This window comes from Poromitra crassiceps (assembly GCF_964638095.1).
Source record: "Poromitra crassiceps genome assembly, chromosome: 9".
Taxonomy (NCBI): Eukaryota; Metazoa; Chordata; class Actinopteri; order Beryciformes; family Melamphaidae; genus Poromitra; species Poromitra crassiceps.
The window spans coordinates 28,586,307-28,613,419 of record NC_139630.1 but is presented as its reverse complement, the minus strand read 5'-3'; the positions used below and the strand labels follow the sequence as shown (position 1 = coordinate 28,613,419).

Sequence of the window (27,113 nt, the reverse complement as noted above, 5' to 3'; positions counted from 1 at the left end):
GGTTCGGCGGACAACAACCTTGTGTTTAAGGCAAGTACTGTCGTATCGTGATTGCTACATGTATGAAAAAGTAGGGCCGCAGTGAAAATACGGGGCTGTTGTGTGAGACTACGATTGAGTGAGACGACTGAGTAGTCAAATTGTGAGGCTTGGAGGGAGGAGAGACGTGGAGCGCTTTACTGTCAGTGGTCCGTTTCTGTCCCGGTCCCCTCTGCTCTGGGAAACTCACCTCCCAGGCGACCAGCGTTGCCACGGCACTAATCCCGCGGGACAAAAGGTGGGGAGTGCCACAGAGCACGATGCTGCCGCGAGCTCTCATTGGCTGGCACGAGCCCACGCGATGCCGTGATTGGCCGGTGCCATGTTTATATACAAATTGGAGCGGTCAGAGGTCACATCCATCGATCTTGGTGGTGACATGAAGGAAAACTGACCCCCCCCCCCCCCCCCACCACCGCCAACCCCGGAACTCTAAATGGATTTAATTCCTATTTGATACACAGAGTCAGACCCAGACACACACACAGACAGACACACACACACCTCTTCTTAAGCATGGGTAAGTTCAGTGGCCTGGGAGTGCGGAATGAAGTGAATACAGAGGGAGAGGGAGTGAGATGACTAAATAACAAAGTGCTTGTGGTGTAAGAAGGCACAGACTAAACAATACCAAGAATGTGTCGAGGGCCCCGGGTTCAGTTCACACACCTACACAGTAGCAGAGCATTATGTTGGGTAAATGTTCTGATCCAGCGTAGGATGGAGAAGTAAAGGGTCAAGGATCAAATGTTGAGCAGAGCACAAGCAGTAGTGAAAATCTGTGAACATCAACAATAGTGTACGTGCGGCATGCTTGAGTGACCCGTTTGAACTTGAGGCCGTGAAACCACTCCTAGTTTGCGTGCAATTAGATCAAACTTCAGATCAGACTTTCACACACCCATTAGCCTGAAGCCCAGGGAGCCATCATGTGGGTCGGAAACCGAGCCAGCGGGTTTGTGGTGGTGGTAGCGGGGGGGGGCCAGGGGTCCGGTGTGTGGTTTTGGAATGCTGTATACTGTAGTTCTGGCTGCTGCTGGCTCTGCCTGGAGCGAGTCGCTTCCCAGGCTCCTACAACCTTCACTTCCACATTACTTCTGCTCCACTGAGCCGGCAAAATGGCCGTCTCTCAAAACAGCGAGTAAGCATAAACACACACAACACATACAGTGTATCAGGTGTCTTGTATCACACTCTCATCTCTTTCCCCAGCTCATCTCCAGAGCCACTTGAGCATGTCTGCAAGTCATTAGTGCCCCCGCATCCCGACCCTGCGCAGCTTTCTCACGTGACCCCGTTGATGCACTTCTGTCTCCAAGTCCAAGTCCAAGTTTGGGTGATTATTAGATTTCCATTACAAAACCCCCCACAAGATTATTGGTGGTATTCTCAATGACTGCACACTGGGAGAGCAGTTAACACTGTGTGAGAACAGACTTTATACATCATCTTTTATTTTTTTCGATCACACACTCACACTGAAGTAACAGTCGTGTACAGTATGAGTGAACAAGCAAGAGATTGTTTTGTAGTCCTTAATCTCTGTCCAACATTAGGGGCAAAGCAAAGCTGATCAGCCCTGTACACTCAGGTGTTATGAAATAAAGGTACAGCATATCTCCACAAACACAATGATCAAATTGATACTCGTCTCTTAGTACATGAGATTTAAGCTCTGCAGATGATAGGTGATGATGGTTCCAAGATGGGTGCAGCTGGGTTTCAACCCTTCTTTGCCTCATTTTGACAATCATTGATTCAATCGGTTACACAGACAAAGCACATGGTGAACTGGACTGGACCTTCTTAATGTTGCGTCTGAGACCTTTGATGGAGATTACCGAGTTGCACTCAAGATCTCCGTTAGGCTTAAGAGTTGTTGTTTTTTTGCTTTTAAAATGTATTTTAAGAGGCTTTTAGCAGTGTTATGTGTGCGCATGTATACATCAAGACTAATTAGCGCAGCATAATAAGAGAAAAGTGTGTCAGCTCCTAAAGCCAGGAAGTCCATTTGTTGCTTAAAGCCATTAAGACGCACTTCTCAATGCTACTGTTCCCGATTTTGGCTGTTTATCTCAGGAACTACTCTGAACCTCAATTAGGGTACACTGATCCTAATCCAATAACGACGCCCCCCCCCCCCCCCCCCCTTTTCATCTCAGCTAACAACCTAGATATGCCGTTAGCTTAGCACTTCATTACCCATATTTAACAACTGTGCTAATCACTACAGCCCCCTAAAAACACTTCGAGGTCTTTCTTTGCTGGGGTAGGTACCGTGGTGAGAAAGGGGAAAGGGCAATGGGACAAGAGGGTGGGGGGTGGGGCAGGAAGGGAGACATCACAATAGTGGAAGATCAGGTGAGGAGGTGGAGTTACTGGAAGTGTATGTTTGAAATGTCAAAATGAGTTAGAAGAACTCTTTAGTGCAATGCTGTGCATTTCTCCTTTTCACCGCTTTGTGAACTATTTCAGAGGTGAAGCTACCACACCGCAGCTCAACAGTGCCCCCCATTGATAAGACACGCTCACAGCTGGTGCACTTCAATTATATTATATTTTACACTTTACATACATGTCAGTATTTTACACTTACCACGTCCGCATGTTTTTACACTGAAATCATGCAGCCATGCATTAATAACGAGTTCAACCAGTAAACCTGTGGATTTTTGAAAAGAGTGTTATATATTACAATAATTATCGTTAAATAAAATAATAAAAAATGCTGCAAAGAAAGATTAAAAAGTACATTAGCTGCAAACAAGCACTGACCTTTTATCACCCCTAAAATATTCCCAATATTCCCATCATCATTCCTGACACCGATTAAACTAAAGAAGTCTTGCCTCAAGCAAAACATCTAAATAATTGCTCTAACCATTATTATCTAGAGATTAAACAAAATCTGGCTACAAATACTGGGATAACGTTTGTGCTGTTGTCTAATTAAACAGGAAGCTCTTCTTAGTAAACACAAGATTGTTCTCTCTATAAAACAAACAAAAACAAACAAAAACTGCTATGCCAACATTAGCCAAGAGTTTACTCAGCTGGCAGGAATTGTCCTCTGCCATAAAAAAGGTAGCTATAAAAAAGGCACTATGGATGGACCATTCAAAACTGGGCTAAATCCACCTGGACGAGTTATGAACATACAGCAAGCTTTATTTTTACACCATTTTGGCATCAGTGGCTCTGGTGTGGTTGTTTTAGTCTGGTCATATTTGGACAACTGGCTTCAGCACTTGCATGACATATCTTAAGAGTCATTTGGATAGAGTCATTGGAAGGAGAAAGGTTCTTGGCATAACCCTTATGCCTGTGTGTAAGGCCACCTTTTGGCTTTACATTCTTTGGTGGACTGGGCAGTAGAGTCTTACATAATTTACAAGGCAAATACAGTATTTGTTAGCTGTACTTGTGCTTTACAGAAGGACCAACAGATGAGTCTTTGACATACTTGTCATTCAATGCTGTTCCCCATGGATGTGTTTCTATGGTCCATTGACCCAAATTCCTAATAGGACTAACATTCATTACTGCTCTTATTTACCTGCATTTCTGTAGAGAGCAATGCATTTTCAGTGTCCTCGATGATATTTTCACCTCACATCCTCCTCCCATCCTTGTGTTGGACGGCACACCTCCAGGCTTAGGAACTCTCTTCCACTCTCTTCTGTAGTAGCGCCATGTGGAGCTTTCCACTCGGGGACGGGCTGTGTTTGACTCAGCTGTGGGGTGGGGTTGAATTATTGAATGAATGAAACACTGAAATCATCGTAAAGGTGCACGATTCCTAATCAGCACTCAAGAGCACCTTGACTCCAGGCTCTAATAATGATTCAGGGTTCCAAGAGGTCGTCGTCCGCGTCCACTGGGCTGGCGCAGTGGACTGGGCTGTTCTCCGTAGAGCCATAAGACTGCTGAAGTGTAGGATCCTCTGAAGGGGTGCTGGCGGACTCGGGACTAAGCACTCTTGGAAGGTAGACCTGTGGACATGCAAGAGGTGAGAGAGAAGTATTGACATCAATGCACCAAGGAGGGATGAAGGCTCTTTCTCAATGTGGGTTTTTGTGCACTCCATGATGCGTTTGATGTTTGATATGCAACGGCTGGAAGTATGAACCCAAAACAAAAGAATGCCGAGGATGAACGGAATAAGATCCTGGAAACGTATTAGCCAACCCGAGGATGCCAAGAAAAAATGGGAAGCCCTGAGATTCACTGCGAGAAAGACACATCTTGTCCAAACATTTTATAATCACCTAATGTGTGGTACTGGTACCAACAGGATCATTCACTGGAAGCGTATTTCTTTACTTCCATGAATTAGTTTCAATGCCGTTGCCATTTCCATGACAACTAGGTGAAAGTAATGGCTAACTTAACTAACCAAGCAGATGAGGAATTGGCACCAGTCAAGGATAGGCCTGAAATTGGACTCATAAGGTCAAATGGAGGGTCAATAACAATTAGCAGTGAAATCTGTCATAGAACATGCACACTTACCATGTTGTTCCCTGCCATTTCGTCTATTGTCTCCTCATCCTCCTCTTTCACCTGCAAAATCACACAAGAAGTAATAGACGGTTTTAACTTGACAACAAAAACATTCTAAATTGAACCCCCGCTCACTTCCTGTTGCAGTGTTTGCTATGGACATAAAAGAAAAAAAAACATTCAAATGCAGGACTAACCATTCCGTGAAAACCGTCTATACAGCTGAGCAGCGAAAACAATATGAATATTTCTGCAGTTTGCCGAATGCTGAGAAAAAGGAAGTGCTGTGGGGTTGCGCTCTGGTGAAAACCGTCTATAGGGGATGAAAGTGTGCGCACACACGGATGCAAGTGCGCGCGCACACACACACACACACACACACACACACACACAAACACACACACGCACGCACTCACCATGTAGTTGTGTGGACTGAGGTATTGAAAGTGTCCAAAGACAGATCTGCTGATGCAGATGAAGACAGTGATACACAGGATCACCAGGGTGAACAGAGACGTGTCGTTCATGAAGCCTGAGACACACACACACACACACACACACACACACACAAGATTTTACTGAGTTAGTTAGACATACACACAGTTTCCTAGTGTGACAACTGAATCCGCTGCTGGTTACGTTCATTACCAAATAATACATGGAAAAAAGAAAAGGACAAATAGAACAACATACTAAAACCTTTCACAGGTCAGTTTGCTGACACAACGCACCACAGGCGTAGCACATGCATGTCTCTCACCTGTCCTGATGACAGAGAAGAAGTAGAGCCAGATGAGGCAGATGATGGGCGCAGCCATGGCTTGACTGACAGCTCCCAGGTGCACCCGGCGGTCCAGGCGAGCCGGCAGATAGGCAAAGTACATGTTGTGTTTGTCCACCAGGTGCTTTAGCAGGAGGTACAGGAGACCTGGGTATCCAAAACAGGTGGAGGAGGGGAGGAGATATATTATATATGAGGAAAAGGCATAGAAATAGATACCAGACAGTAAGGCTTCTGTGACAACCATTCATACCGGAGATGGACACTCACTGAGCACTTCATTGGGAACACCTGTCCTGTACACCTGCTTATTCATGCAACCATCCAATCAGACAATCATGTAGCAGCAGCAGTGCAATGATACTGCAGATATAGGTCAGCATCAAACATCAGGATGGAAAAAGAATGTGATCTCAGCTACTTTGACCATGGTTGGACGAGCTGGGTTGAGTACTGGTTTTGAGTATTTCACAAACTGCTGATTTCCTGGGATTTTCACACACAACCGTCTCTATAGTTCACACATAATGGTGCGAAAAACAACGACTGTGGTGAGCAGAAAAGCATCTCAGAATGTAACATGTTGAACCTCACTTTGGTAGCCGGTTGACACTGAGCTGAAAGCTGATAGCTACCCAGTATTAGGGTACTGGGTAGCTGGGGGGGGAGAGCACCCACGTCTGCTCTCCCCCCCCAGATTAATGCTGCGGGTGAGATAATTTTAGATAAACTGCAGATGTGTAACACTTTTAACCACCACTTTGTCTCTGCGGGATTTTTATTTGATAGGCTCACTACCAACACGGCCCCCTCGGACCATGTTTACGACCCCGCGGTCGAGGATCTCTCCACCCCCCCCCTTGCAGGTGAATGTTTCTCATTCAGGCCGGTGAGGCATTATGAAGTCCGCGAGGCTCTGGCAAAGCTGAACACTAAGAAGTCCACGGGCGAGGACGGCATTACACCGTTCCTCTTACGCCTTAGCGCTGACCTGATCGCAGCACCAATTGCCCACATATTTAATTTAACATTCACTACCAGCGAGATTCCATCTGTATGGAAGTCAGCTCAGATTTCCCCCCTCTTCAAAGGAGGTGACCGGAGCGATCTGAATAACTATAGGCCTATCTCAAAACTATGCTGTCTGGCTAAAGTGCTTGAATCATTAGCAAACGTACAGCTTCGGACATTTTTAGACACGCACAATATTCTCCAGTCCCATCAATCAGGTTTTAGACCGAGACATAGCACTGTCACGGCCACATCCCTTGTTTTAAATAACATTCTGAATGGTCTAGATAGCCGACAGCACTGTGCAGCTCTCTTTGTTGATCTTTCCAAAGCGTTCGACACAGTAGACCATGCGATCTTACTAGATAAACTGTCCGCCACAGGTCTGGACGAACTCTCGGTCAGGTGGTTCTCCAGCTACCTGACCGAGAGGAAGCAGGTAGTGGTAGCCGATGGTGTTAGGTCCGACTCACTGCTCAACGGTAAAGGCGTGCCCCAAGGATCAATTTCTGGGCCTATTTTATTTACACTGTATATTAATAACATTTTTTCTCCCGCTGGACTTTGCAATGTCCATTATTACGCGGACGATACTATTTTATACTGTTTTGGAGCGACCCCAGCTCAGGCCGTTTCAACACTTCAGATGGCTTTTGACTCATTTCAACGGTCTCTATCTGACCTCAAGTTAGTCTTAAACTCTTCTAAAACAAAGTGGATGATGTTCACGAGATCTCTTTGCACCAATGTCAATCTTAGTATGCACACGCTCCAAGGCGAGCAAATTGAATCAGTAAATTCTTATAAGTACCTTGGTATCTGGTTAGACACCAGACTCTCCTTCCAGACTCATATTGAACATCTCACAAAGAAACTGAGGAGGAAGACCGGCTTTTTATATAGGAACAAATCTTGCTTTTCATTCAGTGCCAGAAAAACTGTTGTACAATCATTAATAATGTCGGTTTTTGATTATGGTGATGTTGTATACATGCATGCCTCATCTTCCATTTTGAAGTCCCTCGATGCTGTTTATCACAGTGCTCTGCGTTTTATCACAGGCGATGCTTTTCTTACACACCATTGTATTTTGTACGAAAAGGTGGGCTGGTCCTCCCTAATGGCTCGTAGAGAAAAACACTGTCTTTTATTTATTTACAAAGCTTTAATTGGGAAACTCCCGGCATATTTGTCCTCACTTCTCATTCATAACAGTGGAGGTTATCAAACTCGCTCACAGTCCTGTATTAGACTATCTATCCCACGTGTGAGGACTGAACAAGGAAAGAGTGCTTTTGCTTTCTATGCCCCCAACAGTTGGAATAGACTTCAGGACACTCTGAAAATAGAAGCATTGATCCCTCTTGTTTCCTTTAAAACTCTTTTAGAAGGTCTCCCACATAATGGGTGCTCTTGTTTTACTTGAAAGTGGGTTTTTCACCTATTCTTAATGTTGTTTTGATTGTCTGTCTGTAACTTGAAACCTTGTGTATGTGTTCCTCTGTACCAGGGCTCTCTTGAAAATGAGAGCTTGCTCTCAAGAGATATCCCTGTATAAATAAAGGTGAAATAAAAAAATAAAAAAAAATTAGTATGGTGTTCCTAATAGTCAGTGTTGAACTGAACAATGGTCCCTGCAGCAGCGTGCTGCAGAGAAACCCTTATTAGTAAGAGGGACGTAGTCTTTTATTATCATCTTTCTTTGGCCCACCTGTTCATCTGTAGGCCCACCCAGCACCCACACTATTAATCCTGGAGCCGCGCCCTACTGGTGAAAACCGCGAAAACACCACATTAAAATTCAAGTGTTTTCAAGGATTTCCAGCACCTGTAGGAACCCTGAGTATTGTGTGTGTGTGTGTGTGTGTGTGTGTGTGTGTGTGTGTGTGTGTGTGTGTGTGTGTCACTCCCAACTACTCACCAAAAGGCACAATGACAGGGCAGATGATACTGTAAGCCATAATGACAGTGAACACACACAGGTTCCAGCCGTACATGGCTCCATATTCAAACTCATAGGCCTGGTTCTGTAAACAGATGACAACAAGTGGCTGTTGACTGTTATCAAGTACTTACAACTACCAACAGAGTTGCAGATGTTAAGGCTGTAAGAGAAAAGTATTATACTGGAAATTCTATGAAATATCTTCTTTTCCTCTCAATTTCCCTTGACCTTGCAGTCCAAAAATGCAAGAAAGGTGCTGGAAAGTGGAAAGGTTACATTTAATAAGCAAAGCAAATCCAGCTTTGATTTTGCCATTGGGCCTTTTACAACCATGGATGATTTTTTTCCTAACTTTGAATTTCAGTTAGCACAGTCAGACCGCATACTAGCACAAGTCAGTGTGGTCAGTATGGTCACAGTATGGTGACCATTTCCCTGGCCGGAGCATTAGTCCACAGTAAACGGATAATGGCCATGACGAACCTGTTTCACAGCTTTCCTCTCAGCAGCCGAGCGAGCAAGCGCCATACGGATGATGTAAAGCAGTAACCCTGGCAACCGCAACAACTCCATCCCGGAACCCACCAGTGCTGCCGCGATCACGTAGTTGACAAAAAACGACCCCTGATTAGGCAAGAACACACACCTGGTGTGTGGGAGAGGAAGGAGAAAAAGACATTTGACAAACCATTGAGAGAGGAATAGGATCGGAAAAGGTGTAAGGACGATACAATATTATCTGGGGTAAATTATAATGAGACAATGAGCAATTCTGCACATAATACTTGTCTAGACAAAAACATACTGGCCTTGACAAATTTATGATACAGTACATTCTTAATTAGAAGCTACTGAAGGAAAAGTGAGGATTACTTACTCAAACCTTAAACCCCCGGGAGACTTCTCATCAAACAGCCATTGGAGAAAAAACGCAATACTGATGGACAAGAACAAAAAAGATCACAACAGAATTAAGCAGAGTTCTGTCTGTATCCCATTACATGTACATGCCTAGATATGATCCTCGCCCTGGGAGGATTCCCCTTCTTCTTCTTCTTTACCTGACTGGTAAATATATATAATATAACTACATAAGAGTTCTCTTAAAGGTCCCATTCCGTGCAAAAGCTGTTTTTACTTGTAAATGCATATATACTGCTGTCAGCCCTCCCTGTAATGAGTGGTCACACGCTCAGAACTGCCACAGTTGGATTAGTCCCTATCCAGCGTCCCCCTGCAGTCTCCTCCAAGCCACACCCCCAAACGCGTCGTTTGCCCAGAGGGGAATCTGGGGGAATTTCGACGTCACTAGCTTCCTCCTGCATACTGCGCGGGTCCCTCTCACACAAGCTACCTGCACCATTTAGTCTATAGCCACAAAATGAACACTTCTAGCTGGAGCGACGCCAACTGTACGTGATCCAGCAACTGCAGAGGTGCATTCGGTAAGTCTAGGCATTTTGAGATGTCCTCTTTAGCGTAGTACCGTTAAGTTAACGATAACTCGCAACCTAGCGTGCTGGTCCACAGACGCTAATCTGATTGGCCGCTGGGAGCCTGGGGCGGGCTCTCCCTCAGCGGCCAATGGGAACTGTTAGTTCTGAATATATTATAGAAACAGGCCATTCTTGGGAAGCGACCAGATGAGGAAGTGAGAACTCCGTCACAACAAACGGGGTTGCTATATTTTCGACAGATTAATCCAGAATCATGTTTTATGGACCAGAGACATACGTTTTTAAGAGGTTACAGCTGCACGAATTGGGACCTTTAAGTTCTGTGTAACACAAGTCTGGAAATTTAGCATTTTTTTTTTACCATAACCTACAACATTAGCTACTCTGCAATGACAACAACATGAACATTTTACCAATCATGATCAAAAACAAAATCAGTTCCAAGATCAATGTGTGTTGCGTAAATTACTTATTTATGTAATAGTAGAAGTTTTGTAACTGGGAAGAGACCATTTAACCCAAACTGCAAGTCCTATAGTTACTGCAACTAAACAAGTACCTGGAGAAATTGATGCTATTTTAAACTGATGGTGGTAGTGTTTACCTGGTGAGTCCCAACGAGGGGAGGATCAGCACCATGAAGAGCAGGAAGATGTACAGCTTGTTCATCAGATTCAGCTGCTCACTGGACCTGAGTTACAGATGGCACTGGATGAAGATATTTTGCTAGACTTTTTAGACTATTACGGTGTGTATGTGTGTGCATGTACCTGCTCCAGTGTGCCTCTCCAAGTGTAGCATAGTAGACTATGGTAGGCAGCAGGGCAGAGAAGGTCCACAGCAAGAGAGTGGGGAGGAACTGACTGATGACCGCACTCTGAAAGGAAAAAAGAGAAAACACTACACTCATAGTTTTAGACAACATACTGTAATTGCGTCAAGTGAGTCTGCATGTGAAGCCTTACGTTGACGGTGGTGGCTAGGTCGTAGATGGGCGTGGTGAGGTTGAACCTGTCCATCACGTTGATAATGATGGAGGGAGTGGTGAGGAAGGTGAACAGGAGGATGAGGAAGAGGTTGATCAGCACACAGCGCAGAAGCCAGCGAACACCCTGCACCGACAGATTCTCCCTGGGAAAGAGAAAAGACAGAAGCAACTGGATAGTTACACAAGGAAAGGCAGTGCTAAGGAGAGAAAACGTTCCAGTGGCACTACTACACAGTGGTGCCTCACACTCCGATTTCCATTCAAACCACATTTACATCAGTGAAACAAATCTAAATATATGTTTTGTAGTTTTGCTACATTTTAGGAATTTAGTAGGCATTCTTTTCCACTGTGATTTAGAGTGATACTCTCGAAGGACCAAATCTGTGATCTAACAATTACAGGATGCTGTCTCTAACCACTAGACTTCCCTGTGCCAGGGGTGGTAGTCTGTCATGATGTTAGCTATGTGGGCTTTTACATATTTTGCTACCAACCAACAGATGGTAAAATGATACAAATTCAAACAAAACTACAATATTTTTCACGCCTATTTTTTTTAATACAAATATCAATGCAAACAGTTAACCCCCCTCGCAATAAATAAAGAAATAAAGAAATAAATACAAAAAATAACTAAATCTAAAAGTAATAAGTTAAATATAAGTATCTCAAAATGAATGAATCAATGAGTTTTAAACAGGGAAGTATGCCTTGACACACAAATGCTTTACACTATTATCATGATCCACGATGTTAAGGTAGCGAATGTGATCCACACAAACTTATGCGTGATCCAAACTTGATCACAAGTGGCCAGAGAGGTCATGTGGACTTACTTATATGATCAGGGCATCAAAACACATACAGTACGTAGCAACAAATATGGCTGATAACAGTCGATCTGTACACACAAGCTTATAGGATAAAGCAGGGGTGGGCAACTATTTTTCATGGGGGGCCACATAAGAAACCCAGATTGTTGCCGGGGGCCGAACAAATATTGTCATGCCGTAACCCATGGATGGGCAACTTTGATGATAGAGAGGGCCACAAACAAATGTCCTCGCTACCAGAGTTTGCTGAGGGCTGAATGGCGCCAGCGCGAAAAATTTGGGGCATTTGAAGCCAGGTTTAGAGGAATAACTCATTTTAAATTAACAGTTGTGATGTCATTATTCAGTCTTAACCACCAATATTTGATCATTTTCCTCACTCACTCCTATGTCACCACCTGCTCTCCCTGCAGGGCTTGAAATTAACTTTTTTCACCACCTGCCAATATGGCTGCTAGATTTTAAAGTTACCAGCCAATTAGAATTTCCACTAGCCGAAATGTTTTTCTTGAAATAAACCAGAATATGAGTGGGTTAATTTAAGCATAAGTATCAGTAAGTGGCCCGGGATTCTCAAAGCCTGTGTTGAGGGTCACACAAGAACAAAAATGCACTCTTGAAGCTAAATAAATCCAAAACCAAGTTAATTATTTAAATTTCTACTTCAATGTAGAACAGTCATTTCTTACACATGAGATTACTTTTAGCCTTTCAGTCATAAATATTATTGAAAGATATTCCATATTCCAGACTGAAATGCTATAACAGAAGAGTATTGCCCAGAATGACATGAACATTTGGACACTTATTCAGCGGGTATATTGCATGTTGCGTTCAAGTGGACTGTAAAAAAAAAAAATTTTTTTTTTTTTTTTGCAATTCCATCGCGGGCCACACAGGGGGCGCCCGCGGGCCGCATATTGCCCATGTATGGGATAAAGCAATGCTCAAGTCTATAGGTAAACCTCCCCTATGTTTTACTACTTAAGTTTGCACAGTCTTTTACAGTAAATGGTCCACCTACACAAAGTGTGGCTTGTCGGAAAGTTCTTCTCCTCTAGTTTCAAAGGGGAAAAAACAGCATCTCTCTAGCTCAAAGTACTGATAAGCAGGAGTTGCTATCGCAGCGACACCTCCAGTGCTATCGCCTGCAGTACCCTTGTCCCCAGAGGGTAAACTGTGCACATGGTTTGTAAGTGGTGCAAATAAAGGGTTGTTGTTGTTTCAAGCCTTACCAGTACACATTCTTGGGGTGGGGTGCATAACTGACCCTCCAGTTCCTCACTTTCAGAGGTCCGCTGTTGGTTGAAGGCTGGGGCTCCCTCCCACAACAGCAGCTTGATCTTCCACTTCCATCACTGCTGGTTCTGCCCCTACAGTCCAGTGCATTGAAGTCTTTCAGAATGCTGAAGGGAGCAAATGACAACTGTCAATAAGACACATCAACAAAATAAAACTTATCCTAAAATATAGAGCCCGACCGATATATCGGCCCACCGATATTATCGGCCGATATCGGCCGATAACCGATATATCGGTATCGGCCGATATGTTGGCCGATATGCCGATATTGTTTTATTTTGTCTTTTTTAAGTCATAGACAACATGTTGTGTATATTTGATCTTTCTTCTTAATTAAAGTTATATTTTATATTTGTGATATTTGTGTTTTTGTATTTCTAGTTATTTATAATTATTAAATCCCCAGTTAAGTTTACCATTTCATTGCATTGATTGATTGATTGATTGATTGATTGATTGATTGATTGATTGAAACGATTTATTTATATAACAGTTAAAACAATACACAAAGTGAAAAAACAGTAAACATAACAGTCTAATAGACTTCATCAAAAGGAAAATACGTAAACGCAAACATAAAAAAGGTGAACTGTTTGAAAAGGGGCAGGAAGAAGCCTGACATTGATGTCAATTTGGACAATAAAGTTTATTGATAAGCTGTAAAATATCCTGCCTACATTACATACAGTATCTCAAGTCATGTCAAGTCATATCTTTGTCAAGTGTTTGATATTTGAGGGATCATTGCAAAAACATTGTGTAATATAATGTGTATATTTAATATAAGAATATCAGCCGATATATCGATATCGGAATTTTTTTACTCCCTAATATCGGTATCGGCCTCGGCCTCAAAAATCCAGTATCGGTCGGGCTCTACTAAAAAATATCAGATACTATAAACATGGGTGCTATGGACAGATTGGCTGAGATATAAAGTATTATATGTCTGAGGTTAGTTCATTAATCGAAGGAGGAAGCACACAAATACAGGCAGAAACATACACCTTAAAGTAACTACAGTGTACTCACTACTTGGCCATAGCCTCAGTCTCCAGAGTGACGAAGGCCATCCCCAGGGGGCGCTGTGGCACCAGTTCTGTCTCCTCCCTCACTTGCGTCAACAGGTCTGCTTCTTGTCTGTGGTAGTACTCTATGGCATCTACCTGAAAGAACAAACACAAACACGCACACACACACACATCCACAGAAAACATGTTCAACTCATTCATAAACTAAATTAAGCCCATTAAAATATTGTGGCACATCTACAGTGCCAGAAAACGGTAGTAACTTCAACTTCAACTTCATTATGTCCCCGAGGGGCAATTTGGTTTGCAGCAAGAACACACAAAGCACATGACATAACAGTACAGCAAAGCACATGACATACAGTACAGCAAAGCACATGACATACAGTACAGCAAAGCACATGACATACAGTACAGCAAAGCACATGACATACAGTACAGCAAAGCACATGACATACAGTACAGCAAAGCACATGACATACAGTACAGCAAAGCACATGACATACAGTACAGCAAAGCACATGACATACAGTACAGCAAAGGGGAGGGAAGTGGCCTGCAGGGTACAGTGGTCTAAAAGAACAACCCAATCAGATTGGTGACCAGCCTACACGTGGTTAAAAATCACAGCAGTAACAGCATCACACCGTAATAAAAAACAATAAAATACAACAAATAAAAGATACAGAGTACCGTAAATTCCGGACTATAAGCCGCACCGGTGTATAAGCCGCACCTTCAAAGTTGACTATTTTTTTCTTATATAAGCCGCACCGGACTATAAGCCGCGGGTGTTTTAATGGTATTTTTTTTTTTTTTTTTTTTTTTGTGTTTTAATGTTAATTAACATATGTAAGGGTTCATGCACAGAGGGGATTGTAGAGGAAGCTCCCATTTATTAACATTTCAACAAAACAACATAACACAACACCACCTGTGTTGTTTTTTACAGTGCACACAGTGTCATACAGTGTCATACAGTGTGGTGAAAAGAGGGCAAGAGAGGAAATTAAAACTTATTATAGTTATATAGGATTTATAGTTAGAAAGAGTGCTAAAAAAGAGATTTTTTTTTTTTTTGGAAAAAATCCATAGATAAGCCGCACCGTTATATAAGCCGCAGGGGCCAAAAAAGGCCAAAAAACGGGAAAAAAGGTGCGGCTTATAGTCCGGAATTTACGGTACTGGAAAATGTCTGTGCAGGTACAGTACAATGCCAAAACCAGGACTCTGTCAGCAGAGATGGGCGAAAATACATCATAAAGTATTTTGATACAAATTACAAATACTTGCTAAAAAAAACATTATCACAATACAAATACAAAATACTGGTCTGAAAAATATATTTGAAATACAAATACGTATTTTGAAAATACATAAAAATACATTTTATAAAAACTGATAAAGAGCTGCAACAATTAGTCAATTCATTGCCAAATATTACATTAATTGCCTATTTTGATCTATTAATCATTTTGAGCCATTTCTTTAAGGAAAAATGTCCTAATTCTCTGATTCCAGCTTCTCAAATGTGAATTTTTCTGGTTTCTTTTAGATGGTAAATCGTCTCTTTAGTCCTCTGTGACAGTATTCTCCTTTGTGTACCCTCTAACACACTACAGCCACTTCTTAACATGCAGTGGAATCCGTATTATAACCTGCACCTAGCCGGTTGGCCTGCATGTTAAACAACAATTAGCCGGCCTACGCGCACTCCCGCGACTCCGTATCTTATCTACCTCGACCGCCGGTATAAGATCCGCTTCCACGCAATCGCAGCTCATGTTTAACAGTGGCAGGTCATTATCCGCAGATCTGAGTGGGCAGGTGTGGCTCTTCGTGACTCACTTCACGTTCGCTAGTTTATTAATTAATGAATCGTTCGGGCAATCGCTTATATCAACGAGCAAACTCACGGTTTCTTCAAGTGCTGCAAAAACGTCTTGAATTGTTAAGTGGGGGCTAGAATGACCGTGCTTTCCGAGGTGAGGGCTGGCTTGACTGTAGTTGCAGGCAGCCAGGTCCAGTGCATCACGGTGCAGCCACATCTACGCGTCGTTTGACGCGGGCTGACGCTTGGCTGTATGGACGCTTGGCTGTATGGACGCTTGACGCTTGGTGGGCGTGGAAATCCGGAAGCAGCAGCTAGCTCCCAAGCTATGCTGCTAGATTTACTTTGCTTCTTTGAAAATTGGTGGTAGAGAGGAAGTGGAAGAGGACAGGAAGGGTAGGATAGGTCCTAGGACGAGCTCAATTGGCTCGCTTTGTACTTTGTCAAATTCCACCCCGCCCCCTCTGTTGCCCACTGTCGCTTCACAAGCCTGCTACGCGCCGTCTGGTCTCCCAGCATGCTTTGCGAGGCGTCGAGCAGCATGTTCAATACAAAGTGGATGGGCAGCAGCGTCAGCCCGCATCAAACGACGCGTAGATGTGGCCGTACCATCACGGCCCGGCCACATCTACGCGTCGTTTGACGCGGGGCTGACGCTGCTGCCCATCCACTTTGTATTGGAACATGCTGCTCGACGCCTCGCAAAGCATGCTGGGAGACCAAGCGACGCGAGCAGCATGTTCCAATACAAAGTGGATGGGCAGCAGCGTCAGCCCGCGTCAAACGACGCGTAGATGTGGCCGGGCCGTCAGGAGGGACGCTGCTGCGCTGCTTGCTTGCTCCCATGTCAGAAAAAGCCTAACTTTTGTGGGGAGAAATACATTGAAAGCTAGTCAGATATGACTTGAAAATGAAATGCCACTTGTAAAATAAATCACCCACAGTGATTGACGACAGTCCGACCACTATTTTGACTGGGCGGCTTTATGTAGCCTAACAAAGGCGGAAGCGCTCATTTTTGGCACATTGCCACCCCTCGTTGTCGGAATGGACTCCGTTAAAACGGCATGCTTTTTGAAGTCTCCAGATTTGTCCTAACGTGATGCAACCAATTCTATTGTGTGAGGCAGCCATTTGAGGCAGCAGGCAGTGTTGTGTGACTGTGCCTCCTCACTGCGTAGAGGAGCTGACTGACTGATAGGCTATCAAACTTTTGTGGGGAGAAATACATTTAAAACTAGTCAGATATGACTAGTTGCCACTTGTAAAATAAATCACCCACAGTGATTGACGACGGTGCGACCACTATTTTGACTGCCTCATAGCTAAAGCTGTTTCCTATCACATTTCTTGTTTTCGATACATGCTACCGCGCCACCCCCCCCCCCCCCCCCCCCCCCCGCCGCCCACTGGTAGAAAAAACGGCTCATATCCAGTTGTTTCTTAACAAAGACCCCTCATGTTTAGAAAGGCAAAACCTGAAAATATCCTGTTCTCTCTAGCCCGACATGATCCAGAGTTCATGTTTAAAAGGCACTTACAGTTCTTCCATTTCAGTTTTAGCTGTTTTTCAGCACAGCCAATTTCTCCCTCACATCAGCTGTTAATCACCTTCTGTGAGGGCTTTTGACCTACAGGCAGCATTTCTACATGTTAATCTCAAGTTTTGGAACTTTGACCATGTTTAGCAATAGATATCTGACATCATAACAGTATCCCTGGAGATGATGCGCCATGGCTGCAGTTATGGAAATCGCCGGCTCCACGGGCTCCCAAAATCGTGGAGAGACACCTCCTCAAAAACAGAGACACCGCCCACCCACCTACGTAGGCGCCATCCTGCAACTTTGCACCATCGGCTCACACATCAGAGTTGCTCGAGTGACATCACTGATGACGTCACAACTGCCTGAGTGACATCACAGTTGGGAAATCAGTTGCCCGAGTTACATCACTGATGACATCACAATTGCTCGAGTGACATCACTGATGACATCATCATTTCTCAAGTGACATCACTGATGACATCACAATCATGACCCACCCTGCCGCCACACACACCGCCACACACTTAGCCAATTTTAATTAAAGAAGATAATTAGGTGTGTCTCTCTAATATGATACACTGGTTCGAATATGCAGTAAACCATTTAATTTGCAGATAGGCCAGTGCATGCAATATCTAAATCATCAATTTATATTAGTAATTTATCTCTGGGGGAATTTCCACCAATACAAGGCTTCATACTAGTTTAGACGAAGAAGTGATGTGAAGTCTGACTCAAGACCCACCCTACTCTGCCTCTGATTTGTGGTTGAGTTTGTTCTGAGGGTAAGACAATCAGAAGCAGAGTAGAAGTGGCATGTCACATTGCGTTTTTTTTTCTCCACAGTTTAAACCAGTGTCAATGTTACAAATGTGTCAATTTAAGAATAAAATGACATAAAATTAAAGAAAAAAGTATTTTATGTATTTAAAATACACAAAATACAAGGTCTGAAAGTATTTTGATACAAATCACATCTTATTTTTCTCTGTCCAGCCAAATACAAATGACAAAATACACAAATGTATTTGAAATACATTTGAATACATCTCTGTCTGTCAGTCGCAGCAGCAATGAAAACAATAAAACAAGACAGATAAAAAGTACTGGAAAGTTCAAAGTAAAAGTGACCGTGCAGGATAATGGATAGCTGCTCTAGCAACAGACAAGATATTGTCAAACAAAATAGGAGTTATTGTCGATGATTGTTTAAATTGTAAAAACAACATTGATTATATATGTAAGAGATCTATGAAGATGCTTGGTATCTTGAGAAGGGTATGCTTCCTGGTCCATCTTTCTGCTCATCTAACTCAGTATTATAGATTTATTTTCCCATACATTAACTATTGCAATATCGTCTGGGCTGCTACATATCCATCGTACCTTAACAAATTACTCATCCGGAAGAGGTTCCTAAGAATGATTTCACAATCCAACAGACATGAACCATCTGCACCACTATTCAAGACACATTCACTATTATCTATCGACAAATTAAATAGTTTCCAAACATGCCTGTTCATTTTCAAATTCATAAACTGTTACCTTCCACAATTTCTTCGTTTTCCCATCTAACATCCTTTCATATCCAAACATCTCCATTTACCTTTCTGTCAAACATCTAGCCACCAGTACAACTTGAAATTCAGAGGTCCAAAACTCTGGACTGGAATACTTTGAGCTCAGCACCGAGACCTTCACCTTCTCAGCTGGCTTTCAAAAAGCAAATGAGGGACTATAATCAACCTCACAATTTAGAGCTAGAACACAGCCTACTATATATGCAGTCTAAGCTTACTTCTTAATTTCCTCAAGAGCTGAAGAGATCTTAACATGAGACACTGTCAAATCATCTGATCCACCTCACCTCCTCACAGTTGGGACAGCAGCAACAGAGGTGACTGCACAAACGGGGGTTAATCATTTCACGTTTCCCCGTTTTCTCCATGACCTGCTCATAGTAGCGCAGGTTTTTGCCGGCACGCACCCTGTGGTGGGGGAAAAAAAAACACAACACCACCATTGGTTAAAAAACATCCAATCCCTCAACATTACTTGAACACAGGCCTGAAGACACTTGTGATGTTACGGTCATCCGTGGTTTCTTACCTCTCCTTGTCAAGGTGCATGAGCTTGGCCACGTCATAAGCTAGGGTCACAGCAGACACTCGACAGGAAGGGTACGCATCTCTGTAGAAAACCAGTACCGACATTGAGGAATGGGAGCAGATGGCAATTGAGGACCTCAATTCAAGAATACAGGCATACAACAATCCAGTCTACTCACACGAAATGAGTCTTTAGATCCTCCGCTGTGGCACTTTTAGGGACTGAACACACAAACAAGGAGTTTCTAGTCTATAAAGAGAAAGCCATGATGACAGATCAGAGTTAGGCACCAGTGTATAGATGAGTGACACTCGGCGTCTAATAGTTTAATTTGGGTGCAATTCAAATCAGGCTTTGATCACATTGTAATCTGTTCAGTCTTTCATTATGCATGAAGCTCTACATAGTATTAGTCTGGATGCAATCCAACACATGTATAAGTAATGTCAAGAGATGGGAAGAGCAGCACGTAATGTGGATACTATTTCAACAAATACAGCCATTAGAGCAGGGCTATACAGTGCTACAGTTTTGCTAGCATATGCTATTAAAAATGTGTCTGTACTAAAGAGAAATATGTTTCCTCTCGCACGGGTGCTACTGGAGATTAAGAAAATAGACTTCCTATTTATGATTGCTACATAAACATTATCTTGCACATCTTAACACACCCATTTGCAACTGTTTTGTTCAGGAAATAACGCAATTTCCGTTCTTAATTTAACAAAAAGAAGTGATAAGAATACTGTTAAAGTACCAGATCGATAAGCAGTATCGGTATCTAGTAGTATAGGCTACCATTAAAATCTGAACAATACCCATCCCTATCTATATGATCAATATCTAATGGATTTGGATCAATAAAGCCTGTGTTTAACCGCCACCTGTGTGTGCTACTAAATCTTTCTTTGTGCTACTTACATTTTTACATTACTAGCACCAGTGCTACCACCTGATAAAGTGTACAGCCCTGCATTAGAGACAGGTAACAGATATTCAGGTAGAAGTGTGGAGACCCAGATATGTGGTCCTCTATACAGTAATCAAGTCTCTGAAATGTGAGGAAGTCAGAGACTCACCGTCTCACTGGCCATGCCTTTCATCTGTGATGTGTGGTGTCGCAGCAGAACAACCGTCAGGATCAGGTAGAGAACTGCGAACACTGTGTGCAGCCATAGGAATTTGTTACTAGAGGCAAAAAGGGATAACAGTAGTTAGCATTAGGAATGTGTTACTAGAGGCAAAAAGGGTTAACAGTAGTTAGCATTAGGAATGTGTTACTAGAGGCAAAAAGGGTTAACATTTTACATATCTGAATACAGACTATACATATCTATATATATATATATATATATATATATATATATATATATATATATATATATATATATATATAGTCTGTATATTGATATAGTTTATCTATATATTCTTATAGTTACTCCTTTTGAAGATTGCCAACAGTTGTCCTTCCAAAGCTGAATGGATCGTTATTGTCTGAAAGAAAGGAATTTTTTTTTTAATCATAACTTCGAAGGCACAGGAAGATGGGCAGAGGAAATGAGTATACAAACGGCAAAGTTGATGAGCCATGCCACTGACAATCTATCTACAATAACACATCTCTGAACATCACCTCGAAAAAACCACACTAGAGAGTCAGTGATTATGACACTGATCATTACCGGTCAGTCATTACGATGATTCTGGACTCTTGGCTGAGTCTGTGAGTCACATTTGAAACCATCATAAAAGATGCAATACATGCACACCTGTGACCCATACTGTAGACCTATACATGAATTAGCATTGAGGATGGATAGGGCGAGTTCTAGAAAAAAATACAGTATATTAGCTATTTTGGCAAGCGAGCCATGAAGTACATTTTTGGACACTGATCATCAGCATTGTACACTTGTGTGGTGCCAAATAACACCTCTCAACTGTTCTAAAAGCACTGTAAAGCTGCTTGTGGCTTATTGCTTTTATATATATATATATATATATATATATATATATATATACAGTATATATATATATATCAAGGGAAAAGTAGGCTACTCGTGCACAATCCAAGCAGGGAGGTGCTGGTCACAGCGGTCTCAAATGCAGCGTTCTATGTTTTGTTATGCACTTTACACTGCTGCAGCTGCTGTACTTTTTCCTTTCTTGCATTGACTCTCTTTAGGAGGTTTCCTGCCCTTTTAATGTGATTGCGGGCATTTCTGGTGTTGAGCCTTACACTTGTTGCCCATTAAGGTATGTTTTTATTGTGTAACCTGTGTTTCCTCATTTAATTGCTTAATTGACCTGTTCATTGAGGGGCGGGCCGTTCTGTCACACGGCCTGCTACAAAGGTGTTTGTAATCACTGCACTTTTACTATGAACCTGATGAAGCAGCATGCCTGCAAAACGCGTTGTTCCTCTTAAAATAAATATGATCATTTGATACAGCATTGGTCACCCTGTTCTTCTGGAGTGTGCGGTCAACTTCATATGGACTTGTTCCTGTAGAGACTGTTTTCATGTTATATATATATATATATATATATATATAAAAAGCCAAACTCACCCATTAGGTCTCCAGTCAGGTTGACAGGCAAGATGATCGCGAGAGAGGTGATAGTAATGATCACCAGCAGGAGGATCAGGTGACGCTGGAAGGACAGGTAGTGGACCGCGTCGATGCCACATTTGGCCTTTATCTTTTCATTACTGACACACAGACACACACAGACACACAATGTTGGGTACAGTAAGTCAAAAACTAAGAAACACAGCAACAGACACAAACAAATTACAAGAATTGAAAATCACTCACTCCATTCTGAGGACGTAAGGCAGCCAAGAGCAGCAGCCCTACACAGAAAGAGAGACATGTTAATTACTATGGCATACAGCAACGACGACAGTAAATATGTTGATCCTATTGCTGAGTGACAGTCCTCGTCTGGTATGCCAAACACACCTTAAGACTTAAACCATGAACACAACAGTACCGTAAATTCCGGACTATAAGACGCACCGGTGTATAAGCCGCGGGACCAAAATTGACTATTTTTTTCTTCTATAAGCCGCACCGGACTATAAGCCGCGGGTGTTTTGATGTTTAATTACCATATGAAAGGGTTCGTGCACAGAGAGGAATGTCGGGAAAGAGATCGCTGTTTGGGGAAGCTCCCATTTATTAACATTTCAACAAAACAAAACAAAAGTCAGGTCACTAATCCCCAGACAAAATCACACAACAATAGGCTACCGTATATGTGCAGCAAACCTGTAACCAGAGAAGTCAAGTCACTAATCCTCGTCTTCCTCTTCTTCCTGCGTACTGAAACCACCAAAGTCCTCATCTTCAGTGTCGGAAACGAACAGGTTCAGGGTGGCTTCGTCAACCACTCTCCTCTCTCCTTCAGGTGCCATGGCACGAGTCCGATACCTCACGAGTCCGACACCTCACGAGTCCGAAAAAAGAGGCTAACTTCCCCCAGACCCTAACCCAAAACCTAACCTCTCCCACCCCCACGCCTAAACCTAACATCCCCCAGACCCTAACCCAAAACCTAACCTCTCCCACCCCCACGCCTAAACCTAACCTCCCCCAGACCCTAACCCAAAACCATGAGGTGTCGGACTCGTGAGGTATCGGACTAGGGGGCAGTCCCCGTGGCGTCATCCTCTTCATCCCGCAGCAGTCCAGCGTTTTGGAACCCGTTGGTAATTGTGGATGTTTTCACACTCCTATAATATTCCGTGATCTTCCTTTGTGTGAATTCGCCGAAGTTTGTGATTTTCTCCTGATAGTCGGGAGGGAGTTGTTCAGTAGTTCTCCCCCGGACGGACAGTCCCTTTTGCCCAGGTTACGCGCGGCTGCTCTGTTTGATCGGCGGCTGCTCTCTTTTAATGCGAGATTGACTGCTTTCAACTTGAAAGCTGCCTCGTGTGAATTTCTGCGTACCTTCCCCATGGTAAGTGAGAGTGTTGCTTCTACTGCTCGTCTTGTTGTGAATATTCCTTGATCTTCCTTTGTGTGAATTCACCGAAGTTTGTGATTTTCTCCTGGTAGTCGGGGGAGGGAGTTGTTGCCCGAGTGGCCGTTTGCTTACCGTAATTACCATATGTAAGTGGTCACGCACAGAGGGGATTGTCGGGAAGAGATGGCTGTTTGAGGAAGCTCCCATTTACCGTATTACAACATTTCAACAAAACAACATAACACAACACCACCGTTGTTTATTTTTACAGTGCACACAGTGTCCGCGGTGTGGTGAAAAGAGGGCAAGAGAGGAAATTAAAACAGAAGTGGATTTATAGTTAGAAAGAGTGCTAAAAAAGAGAGATTTTTTTTTTTTTTTTTTTTTTTTTCTGAAAAAATCCATAGATAAGACGCACCGTTATATAAGCCGCAGGGGCCAAAAAACGGGAAAAAAGCCGCGGCTTATAGTCCGGAATTTACGGTATGTCAACTGTCAAGTCAATGAAACAAACATGATCTTGGAGCCCATCACAGTGCGATAAAAAAAAAAAAAAAAAAATCTAATTGATGTGATGACTGATTGTGTATATGACGTGTCAACTCTTGATCAGTACTGCTACTCTTATAAGCTCATATGACAAGATTTTGGCGATGAAACTGATGACAAAAACAGGCTTTCCCATACCAGCTCATACTCAGGGTCCTCAGTACTGGACACACAGGATGCCATGCGTCCATAGCGACGGTGTGATGACTCATTGAACCTGATACACGTATAGAAAGGTGAGTATCAAAGACAAAATCAAAACTAACAAACCAACCATAACGTTCCTCAATTATCATTGAATTATTAGGTTTACTCATTGTGGTACGTTCCTATGCAAGGGTCAAACAATAAAATGGTGCAACTGTGTGAGTGCATGAACTGACGCTTCATTGCCCGAGACCAGCGCCAGACGCCCATAGTCCCAAACCTTCCTCCTGATGATAGAGAAGATGATCACCAACACCTGTAGGTGGCATGGAGCACAGAACAATACGTTTTCACATCAAAGAGTCACAGTTACCAATCAACAGGCTTATCATATATCTTGAAAGGTAATTCAACAATGCTAGGTATCAGAGGTGTGAGGTCTCAGTTAGATGGTGTATAGAATACCGCAGGGATGGCATATTTTTGTAGGCTTCAACCAGAAATTGCCACCGTGTTTGTTCTTAGGGGAAAAGGCTATGGGATTTTAGAATGAGGATTTCGGTTAAATGCATGAAATAAGGTCTGTGGTTAACACAAGCTTATGGGAATGGAAATCTGTGTTCAGCAAGATAATCTTCGCAAATGAGGACCACTTTTTAAATGTTTAAAAAGCGCGTAAAAAACTTGATTATTTCATGCAGTTAACCGAAATCCCCATACTAAAAGCCCATTCCCTTTTCCTGTAACGAACCCAAGTGCTACTCTTCTGGACTCATTCCTGCGATACTCTAATGCATACTCTATATTGCATGACTGGAAGAACTGTATTATGCTCTGCTCATAGTAGAGGAGATATTAATCAGTCCAGAATAATATCATCAAAATGTAAAGAATGTATTTTGGTGGAGAATGTATCTGGCCTACTCTGCATGAGACAGAGACAGAGAGAGAGAGAGAGTGAGAGAGAGAGAGGGAGGGGGAAAGAGAGTCATTGTGTGGTGTGGTGCCAACCCGCCACTGACAAACACACAAAAACCAAGTGTGACTTATATCTTCATGCTTTGGCAATATTATTCTTAACTTTCATGCCAATAAAGTACACTGAATTTAACTGAGAGAGTCAGTCACACAGACAGACAGATGTGCATGCGCGTGGGCGCCATTGATTGTACAGTGCACGCGCGCGCGCGCGCACGCACACACACACACACACACACACACACACACACACACACACACACATACACACACACACCAGGAAGAGAATGAAGTTCAGCAGCAGTACGGTGGGCACCCCTCCGAACTTGATATCCGCCTCGTGAACGGTGCTCTTTGTGACGCTGTAGCAGCTGCTGTTGTCAAAGGTACTGTTGGGGGAGACCTGGTCCCACCACAGGTACGACATCACCGGACTCCTATAGATAACATAACAAAACATAGAACGCTGCATTTGAGACCGCTGTGTATGTGGCATGCAAAAGGCTAAGCTGTGACAACGCTTTTGTTTAGGAATACTCCAGAGTAAATTCATACAACATTAAATAATCTGAGCAAGGGGAATAAAAAATAGTAATATTCTCCCACCACCAATTTACTGCATGAATTCATCTTTGCATGCACAATACCATCCATACTCGGCATCCTTGGTTGCATGTAGCCTACCTACCTTGGCTCTATGGTGTGGAGGCAGCCATATAATAGTTTCTAAAACTAATGCACACTCCCACTTGAAGGGAGAAGTCCCACCTTCATCATTCATGTTAACATAACTGTGCAATTGGTCAAAATGGGAACTGTATACCTCTTCACCATTTAGCTATTTTACTCATTTTATGTAAAGAGACAAAAAAAGGCTTCAATTCTCAAAGGTCCCTGCTTGATCCTCCACCACAACTAGTATTCTGAATCACTGTCTGCTCCCCTGGTTTCTTGTGAGACATTTAGCAGGCCATGATATAAGTCATATAAGGCATCTGCTGTGTTATAACAGTGAACACTGAAGAGCGTGCCATCGGAGATCTATTTCCCTCCAGAGGCGGCAGGTTTTCACAACAACCAAAGATTACATCAGTCACGAGACTGCACTATCACTGATGACCACAGCTTCCACCAGAGAGGAGGAACTGTTGACCACAGCTTCCAGCAGAGAGGAGGAACTGTGAAAATCAGCGTCGGTGGTCTTTGGTGGGAATGAAGTAAAGTCCTTTATAGTTGCACGTCGCGGCTAGGCACATGACTGCTCATTCCTGACCTGTATATAATAATATAATGTTAGCTACCTGTATTCTGAAACTGTAGCTGCAGCATCACTGAAACGTTTCTATTTCAAATTTTCATAAGAATGAAGACAGGATTAGGGGGATTTTCTCGTTGTTCGCAGTTGAAACATGACTCGGAGGAAGGCATCAGTACTGTACACAAGACTCCATGTCAAATCCCAGCAGTCACAAGTCATAAGAGCCGTGTAACGTACTTCACCTCTGAGTCACGCGGACGCAGTTATGTTGCCGAACCATACATTTCTCGTGACAAAAAAAACGCGAATAGCAAAACTGTGTACAAATGACAACCTACATGTCATATATATAACGTTAGATAATGTTAATCATGCTCTTCGCTTGCGTGACAGAGCAGACAATTGCCAATGCCTGCGACACACATAGTGCAGCTTTCTGTTTATTTCTTAACAGCTGTTTCGACACTTTGTTACTGTCAGGAGAGCCTGGATTAAGCCCGTCGTTGTTTTTGGAAATATTTACTGTGGACGCAAACAGCTTAGCTAGCTTGTAGTTAACGTTAAAGGTTAGCTAATTACAGTACACTCAATTAAACCACTCTAAAGTCGAAGTCAAAAAGTAAACAAAGTAAGCTAACCAACGTCAGCATCTTACCTCCACCTCACTCAGGCACAGTCATCGTGACCGCAGCACGTATCGTCATGCTCACATTGCTCAGGACATTTATCCAAAGAATAACGTTTAGAAACTGACATCGGACATTTTGTGTGTGCAGTGTGTGGTATGTGGACGAACCTACCTCTGTTTATCTGTCAAAGCAGAAAC

At 42.9% G+C, this 27,113-nt stretch overlaps 1 protein-coding gene across 3 annotated transcripts; it reads right to left on the bottom strand.

The window, feature by feature from the left end:
- Nucleotides 1-1,476: 1,476 nt before the first annotated feature.
- Nucleotides 1,477-27,113, bottom strand: tmem63a (transmembrane protein 63A). Of its 3 annotated transcripts, none has more exons than XR_014553014.1 (24): nucleotides 27,088-27,113; nucleotides 25,307-25,466; nucleotides 24,288-24,367; nucleotides 24,043-24,121; nucleotides 22,203-22,240; nucleotides 21,954-22,096; nucleotides 20,823-20,877; nucleotides 20,463-20,571; nucleotides 19,562-19,632; nucleotides 19,384-19,464; nucleotides 19,142-19,262; nucleotides 13,895-14,028; nucleotides 12,796-12,966; nucleotides 10,702-10,867; nucleotides 10,507-10,613; nucleotides 10,341-10,427; nucleotides 9,157-9,216; nucleotides 8,763-8,925; nucleotides 8,256-8,361; nucleotides 5,303-5,470; nucleotides 4,959-5,074; nucleotides 4,552-4,602; nucleotides 3,596-4,031; nucleotides 1,477-2,701 (listed from the first exon to the last, which is right to left on the bottom strand). XR_014553014.1 is itself a non-coding variant. In XM_083642688.1 (24 exons), exons 2-23 carry the CDS (start codon nucleotides 25,454-25,456, stop codon nucleotides 3,885-3,887), a joined length of 2,403 nt encoding a protein of 800 aa, XP_083498814.1. In that variant the 5' UTR covers nucleotides 25,457-25,466; nucleotides 27,088-27,113; the 3' UTR covers nucleotides 1,477-3,773; nucleotides 3,860-3,884. The 3 variants fall into 3 exon arrangements, 2 of the variants coding, with proteins under 2 accessions (XP_083498814.1, XP_083498813.1); XM_083642688.1 differs by having other exon boundaries at nucleotides 1,477-3,773; nucleotides 3,860-4,031; XM_083642687.1 differs by having other exon boundaries at nucleotides 1,477-4,031.